Source organism: Ananas comosus, unplaced genomic scaffold (genome assembly GCF_001540865.1).
Source record: "Ananas comosus cultivar F153 unplaced genomic scaffold, ASM154086v1, whole genome shotgun sequence".
NCBI lineage: Eukaryota > Viridiplantae > Streptophyta > Magnoliopsida > Poales > Bromeliaceae > Ananas > Ananas comosus.
The window spans coordinates 14,821-22,459 of NW_017893513.1; the positions used below are offsets into that span (position 1 = coordinate 14,821).

Genomic DNA, 7,639 nt, shown 5'->3' on the forward strand with positions numbered 1-7,639 from the left:
TTGCTACCCTTTTTTTTTATGTTCTTCGCGCCTTTTTGAGGCCTTAGCTACCTCACCCTTTGTAGCTAATTTCATTTGCTGAATGAATGAAGCGGGTAGCGTGCTACCTTCCTCTCAAAAAAAAAGAAAAAAAAAAGAGTTTATCATCCAGAAGAGTATAGGAATTGTTGGACATAAAAATGTTCAATGAAATTTCAATCCGAAAAAAAGAAAATGCAATAAAGAGCCCCTAAAAGCATATATATATATATATATGGCTCCGCCTCTTCGAAAAATGTTCGGGAGTCCGATAAAAACATAGAGCTCAAACATGCCCATTTGAACTCCAAAACACCATTAAACACCTTAATTCTGTGCTGAGTCCTGAGCTTGACCTTGTCATTCAAATTAGCTAGCTATCTACAATACCACCAGAACTGGTACCTAATTATTAGCAAGCTCTGTATTGATTGGTACAAACTTCTCATGCCTCACTAAACAAATGTAATTGAAAAGCAAAATTTTTTTGAGCTAACATATAAATAAAGAACTGAATCCCTTATTTTGAATCATAAGATTGAAATCTTTAAAACATTTTACCATTTACCTGGAAAACTTTGCAGATTAACAATAAATTTCAATCTTTAGTCTTTTAGATATCTTACATTTAGCAAGACTACAGATATAAAATGCTTCTCTTCAAGACAGCGGAATGTTTAGTAACAAACATTTATTCTTTTAAGCAAAAAGAAAAAAACATCAATTATGGCTTAGGTGGTAGTTGTAGATCACTGATGTCACCTTCCAACATATTTACCACTCTACTCATTGAAGGACGATCATCTGGCATGGTTTGAATACACCATAATGCAACTAGAATCATCTTTCTAACTATCTCTGTAGCCTCACCATTGTCACCACAAGCTTCTACACAGTACTGATTAATATTTTTATAAAGGTAGTGAGGAAAATAAGTTGCGCTGCTACTTGTTGTGGTAACATCAAGATTTTTTCTTCCTCCGACCATTTCAAGTACCATCATACCATAGCTATAAACATCAGATTTACTTGAGACAACTCCAAAGTTTCTAGAAAAGACTTCTGGTGTGATATACCCAATTGTCCCTCTCGCACCTATCAGCGAGATAATGCTCTCTTTTGAAGTGCATAATTTTGCCAATCCAAAATCTGAAATCTTAGGACAAAAATCCCGATCCAGTAAAATATTATGAGGTTTGATATCAAAATGAACTATACGGGTGTTGCATCCACGATGCAAATACTCTAGCCCGCGAGCAACACCAACTACAATTTCGAATAACTTATTCTAGCCAAGTGCAGATTCTATTTGAGACCTGTTGTTAAAAATAAATCTCTCTAGCGATCCGTTTGGCATAAAGTCATAAATAAGAGCTCGCTTTGATCCATCTAAACAAAACCCTAAAAGTCTAACAATATTGACATGAGATGTTCTGCTAATGCTGGCAACTTCATTGATAAATTCCTCTCCATTTTCCTTGGATTTTGTTAGTACCTTCACAGCAACTTGATGGCCATTAGGAAGACTTCCTTTATAAACAATACCAAAACCACCTTGTCCCAACTTGTCAGCGAANGGCACTAAACTATAGAGGTGATTGAATTAATATATAAATTTAATTTATGACATGCAACTATAGAGGAGATTGAACGAATTTATATATGTTGACTCATATAAAAGCATGTTGTCTCTAAATTAATCGCGTGGTGATCAATCTCTGCGATTCATTAACTATAAAACTCGTACTGAAATTATTTTGGCAGTTTGGAAAGTAAACAACATTTCTCTATTTAGGCTACAATCTATATATTAGCTTGATTTGGACATAAAACAAAGTAAATGTTGAGAAGAAGAAAATTGCATTTTCTATCATTGAGAGTGAGAATCTTGCAATTAATTTTTTTTTAAAAATATAAAGACTTTTCTATGCGCAGCAGAGAAAAAATGTTTCAGAATCAAACAACACTTTTTAATTAATTAGAAAAAATAATTAAAAGGATGGTAGTTTCGAGCACTATTACCTCTTCTCCAACTCTTCTTTGAACTCTCATAACCTGCACCATGCATGGCAATAATTTGCATGGTTAATTACGATAGCAGTAATAAAGAAAAAAGAGAACGAAATGATTTTTAGAACAATATATTATTTAGACAGTATCTAAGGATCCAACTGTTCAAATAGAAAAAGAAAAAAAAAACAAAAAATCGGAAAGAAACCTAATATTAAGCTTTTGCTTTGGATTTTTCACAGTACTGTGCTGTGTAGTTGCGTTTTAATTTAATTTTCTCCAACCGATTAATTTAGATCAGTTTATAAGTTTTCAGTTCACCCTGAAATCGGAGGTAATGCATTCGATCAAATTTGTGATGTTATAAATGTTGTTTACTGATTTATGAATTTATCAGACATTGTTCAGACATTAATCCAAAGCATTTCTTTCTTTCAACAATGCCCTGTCAATTTTTCTAAGTTGTGCAATCGTACTAAAAATCTTGTTAAGCTAGCTGGTGTTTTATTTTGTCAGCGCGAAACTCGTACTAGAAAGAGCAGGCAGGCATGAAGCCATACCAGGGCAATAGCCGGCTGGCGTTGCGTCGGAGCAGAAGCTGCGCGTCTGGTTGAAGCAGCAGCGCCTGCCGGAGCGCTCGCATTCCTCGCAGCCTTCGGGAGCGCCGGCAATCCAGGCCAGCTGGAACCCGTGATTCAGCGCCTCGATGAAATCATACGTCGCCAGGAAATGAAGCAGCACCGGCGCCACCACTACGTCCTCACACGGGACGGCCCGAATTTCAGGCGGAATGCCGTTACTGGGGAAGACGAAGGAGCTCTTGTCCCCGTAGCCGACGCAGGGAATCACGTTCTGCTGCGGAAAATCGTTCCACGGGCTGGGGTCGTTGACGGAGCAGCCGAAGAAGAAGGTGAGATTGGCGTCCGCGCCGGTGTAATTCAGCGAAGAGGCAACGTCGCTGGAGAACGTGAAGTTGTGGAGGGATCTCGGGCACCCAATCGTGTCGGGGGTCGCTAGGACGACGTCCATGTCGGTGAGGTTGATGGTGCGGTTGGTGTAATCGATATTGGTGACCTTGTAGTAGTGGTCGGAACCGATCTGGAGGATAGGCTGCTGCTTGTCTTCTAATTCGCAGGCGATCCCGAATCCGGGGTAGCCGCAGTGGACGGCGGAGAAAGACGGAGGACCGTCGGAGCGCCAGAACGGATAGGAGATGCTGACGCCGCCGCAGGTGGAGGAAGAAGAGCAATTGATTGAGGGATCATCGGATGAGGAGAAGGTAATGGCAAGAAGGGAAAGGAAAGAGAGGACGGGGAGGAGGAGGATAGGAATAGATGATGGCATGGTCTGAAGTTTGGGTTCACGGAATTGGTATAGAGTAGAAATGTTAGATGGTTTATGTGCATCCCACACTCAGAACTCTCGCCTATTTACATGGAGTCGTTCGAAGTTTTAAAATTTTTTATTTGCGGCTCAAGGGTCTATTTACGCACCTCTAGCTTATTTTTAGGTTGAAAATAATTTTTAACTCGCTTCATCATCCTTTACTGCAAAAAAAAAACAAGTTTATTTATCTCCACTTTCAATAAAAACAATCGTAACCTAAACATTGCCCTTTTTTTATTTTTTTGAATAGTAATTTTATATAATTAGGTATATTGAAGGAAAAAAAAAAAATATTGAGTTAACTTTGCAGAGTACTCTTCTGTCCGTCTACCTCTAATTACATAAGATAATAGGTTTAACCATAGATAGTAGGTTTAACCATCTCCACTTCCAATGAAAGTTACCGTACCCATATCATTGCCATTTTTTATTTTTATATAATCTGATATTTTTAAAGAAAGAGATTTTGGGCTAATTTTCTGAGTACTCTTCGGTTATCCCTAATTAGATGGATATTTCTAAAAAATTATCAATATAAAAAATACTCTTTTAATTTCATGAGACTATCGAATTACTCTCATTAATTAACTCCGTTTAAAATTTGGTCGTTTGCTCGTTTCGCCAATGAAATATTTTCGGGTTTAGAGTTTAGAATTATAGGATTTAGGATTTAAAGGTTTTGGGATATTAGGGGTTTTAAGGTTTAGGGTTGTTCTTTTTGGGTTTAGGATATTAGGGATTTAGAATTTTAGGGGTTTTAGGGTTGAGGGCTTCTAAGGTTTTAGGACATTGGGGTTTTAGGATTATTTAGGTTTTTAGGATTTTAGGCTTTTAGGGTTGTTAGAGTTTAGGGTTTAGGGTTTAGAATTTTTTTGGGTTTTAGGATATTTGGGTTTTAGAATTTTAGGGGTGTTAGGGTTTTGGATTTTTAGGGTTTTAGTATATTGAAGTTTTAGGATCTTTTACACCCCGTTTGGAATGGGGTACAAGAGGGGGGATAAGGAGGTTATCCCCCTCTTGTACCCAAACACAATTTGCGGGGAGTGGAACACTTGTTCCACCCCAACCTAGTATTGTACCAGGTTGGGGTGGTATTGTACCAAGTTGGGGTGGAACAAGTGTTCCACCCCAAGGGGTGGAACAAGGGGTGGAACACTTGTTCCACCCCTCCCGGAGAGAGAGAGAGAGAGAGAGAGAGATTTTTAATTTAAATTTAAATTTTAATTTTAATTTCTAAAATTTATAATTTAATTTTTTAAAATTTAAATTTATAATTTTAAATTATAAATTTTAATATTTAAATTATAAATTTTATATTTGTAATTTTTAAATTTTAAATTTAATTTTTTAGATTTAAAATTTAAAATTTTATATTTTATATCTTTCAAATTTAAATTTGATTTTAAATTTAAAATTTGATATTTAAAATTTAAATTTTGAAAATTATAAGTTTAAATTTTAATTTCAAATTTTAAAATTTAAAAGTTAAAATTTTTAATTTAAAATTATTAGTTTAAAATGTTAAATTCAATTATAGAGGTAAAACTATTATTTTCTATCTATAACTACCAATTATTCCACGTAATACTCAGATTTTTATCCAAACATAATTTTTCTAGTTCCAGTTTATACTCACTTTTTCATCCAAACAAAAAAATACCCTTATTCCTACGAAAATCCATTCTTGTACCTATCCCCGATATAACTAATTCTTGCTTATATCCGAACCAAACGGAGCCTTAGGGTTTTAGGATTTTAGGGTTTTAGGGTTGTTAGGATTTTAGGGTTTTTGGGTTGTTAGGATTTAGGGTTTTGGGTTTAGTTATCGAATTATATGTTTGTCCCAAACTATCACTTATCTTTAACCAAACTCTTGGATTGGTTTCACTGCTTACAATACAATTCATAGAGAGTCGAAAGCAATCAGCGTCTCTCCAATCGATAGGTACTAGAAGTCCAAGGAAATCAACATTTCCAAATATGGGAGGGAGTTGAGAGGAATCGGCTTTTTCCGATATCGAGTAGGGAGTCGAGAAAAATTGGCGTCTCCTTTGTGACACTTGTAGAAAGTCGCAACTTGTATCCATTTTATATTCTAAGTTCTCATGACTTCTAGTGTTATCCACTAAATCCACTTACAAGTTCCCTTCTTATCTTCTAGTCTATATTTGTCTAGATGTCCATATGTCTCTATGTTCCACATCCTCGATTTTAACCTAAGTTTAATGCTTTTTTTCTTCTTTTTTTTTTGAGAGAGATAGATAGCACGCTATCCGCTTCGTTTATTTCATTTAGAAATAAACTTAGCTAGAAATGTGAATCAATTAGGATTCGAACTTGGGTCTCGGGTACCAACCACCAAGCCTTTTGCCACTTGCTCTAGGAACTTGGGTCTTGGGTACCATATTTATTACTAACCACCAACCTAAGTTTAATGCTACAATCTATACCTCTATACCTCTATATCTTCTATACATGAATTCTCATTACTAAATCCACATGGATGTACCATATTTATTTGAGGGCGGTGGGACCTACTATTATTTTTATTTTTTTTTTTTGGTCTGTAATGTTAGATATTATTCCAATTTTATCTTATCCCTAATGATTATACTTCTCAATTTATCTATAAATTACTATATTTTCTTAGTAAATCTGTTTGGCAATGAAATTATGTCACATGGAATAAATTTTTTTATTTTTGGTATATCTCAATATTCTAGAATAGAGAGGAATACTAATAATTTTTTGTTTGGATTTATATTAACTTATGTTAGGGTATAAGCAATGTGATGTTTGTTTAATTTTTTGAAAGAAGAAAAGAATAGTGAAAAAAATTAATTGAATTTTTTTAAATGCCAATTCTGCCCTTCTGAATGTCTCACATTCATAGCATATGTTATGGAATATATAGCACATGAAAAATTGAAAAATATTTTTTCAATAGTTGTAAAAAGTAATTTATTAATCAACTTGATTAAAAAATAATCTTTATTATGTAGGCTACCCACTTTGTTTATTTTACTTAGAAATAAATTAACTGAAAATGTGAATCAATTATGATTCGAACTTGGGACCTAAGGTACCAACTACCAAGCCCTTTGTCACTTGCTTTAGAGACAGTCGATTATTATTACAGTAATTAAATTTATACTAATAATATATATACTAGTAAATACTATATATAGAAATGAGATGGAAGGATGGAGTAAAGTGGGGGTGTAGGGCGAGGCATCATAAATAGAGGATGTGTGGATCGAGGTGTCAAAAAGAAAAGGAAAAAATCATTTGTTTATTGCCCCACCCTTGAATTCGCCAAGAATAAATTTTATTCCAGGGGTGGGGAAGAGTATAATTAACGGGTTATTTTAGGATCAACTGAAATAATTCGCTTTGATTAGAATAAATTATACCTGATAAATTTTATTTTATTTGAATGAATAATAAAAATAAAAAATATTATTTTTCAGATATTTTGTTACCAAACGGAAGCTAAAGAAATATGACGTTATTGAAACATGCCGTATAATGTTAACATGCATCGAAATTTCATATTTCCTACTCGAGCTTTCATGGTATGGAAAATTTAAGATTTTTTTTTTCCACACTGTTTTGTCGAAAGACTTGACTTTAAAAAGAGAGAGAGAGAGAGAGAGAGAGAGAGAGAGAACTTTCATGCTATGGAAAATTTAAGATCTTTTTTTCCACACGCCTTTGTTGAAAGACTTGACTTTTAAAGAGAGAGAGAGAGGGAGAGAGAGGGAGAGAGATGAGTTAATATATTTTGAGCCAAAAAAAATTAATTGAGATGCACGATTTATTTAGGAAAAAGTTTTCTGGTATGACATGCGTAGCTTTGAGGGGCCCTAACAAAGTAGGGGAAAAATATATGCGCGCGCGCGCGCTGTTTTTGTTAGGATTTTTAGAAAGTGACTCAATTAATTATATTTAAATATTAATTTAATAGATATAGAATTATTTAATATGATATATTTTATCCTTTTTCATCTATTTAAATTAAATAGATCCTAATCAGATTTTCCATCAAAGTTAATATGGAGTCTAATAAAAAGTTATTAGTACTGCCACCTTCTTATGTGCATTCTGATAAAAAAAAGTACCAGCTACTCCACACCATACGGGAGAGTGTCTGAAAAAGGAGAATAAATTAAATTATCAAAATTCGATTGGTGGCAATCAGATTACAATCGGATTTCTCGCTTTT

The 7,639-nt window shown here is 34.3% G+C and overlaps 2 protein-coding genes across 2 annotated transcripts; both read right to left on the reverse strand.

The window, feature by feature from the left end:
* Window positions 1-742: 742 nt before the first annotated feature.
* On the reverse strand, window positions 743-2,082 carry LOC109706215 (LEAF RUST 10 DISEASE-RESISTANCE LOCUS RECEPTOR-LIKE PROTEIN KINASE-like 2.4). Its single transcript, XM_020227021.1, has 3 exons — window positions 2,041-2,082; window positions 1,335-1,582; window positions 743-1,028 (listed from the first exon to the last, which is right to left on the reverse strand). Exons 1-3 carry the CDS (start codon window positions 2,080-2,082, stop codon window positions 743-745), a joined length of 576 nt encoding a protein of 191 aa, XP_020082610.1.
* Window positions 2,083-2,532: 450 nt separating this feature from the next.
* Window positions 2,533-3,372, reverse strand: LOC109706216. Its single transcript, XM_020227022.1, has one exon. It carries the CDS (start codon window positions 3,370-3,372, stop codon window positions 2,533-2,535), a length of 840 nt encoding a protein of 279 aa, XP_020082611.1.
* Between the last annotated feature and the right edge of the window lie 4,267 nt (window positions 3,373-7,639).

What these genes read in the sequence shown, in the direction of transcription:
- LOC109706216 (XM_020227022.1), bottom strand. Translation starts at nt 3,372, where the DNA reads ATGCCATCATCTATTCCTATCCTCCTCCTCCCCGTCCTCTCTTTCCTT.
- LOC109706215 (XM_020227021.1), bottom strand. Translation starts at nt 2,082, where the DNA reads ATGGTGCAGGTTATGAGAGTTCAAAGAAGAGTTGGAGAAGAG. An exon ending in AAAGAAGAGTTGGAGAAGAG is followed by an intron (nt 1,583 to 2,040) that starts GTAATAGTGCTC and finishes TTCGCTGACAAG; the next exon opens with TTGGGACAAGGTGGTTTTGG. An exon ending in AGATTTATTTTTAACAACAG is followed by an intron (nt 1,029 to 1,334) that starts GTCTCAAATAGA and finishes TGATGTTTATAG; the next exon opens with CTATGGTATGATGGTACTTG.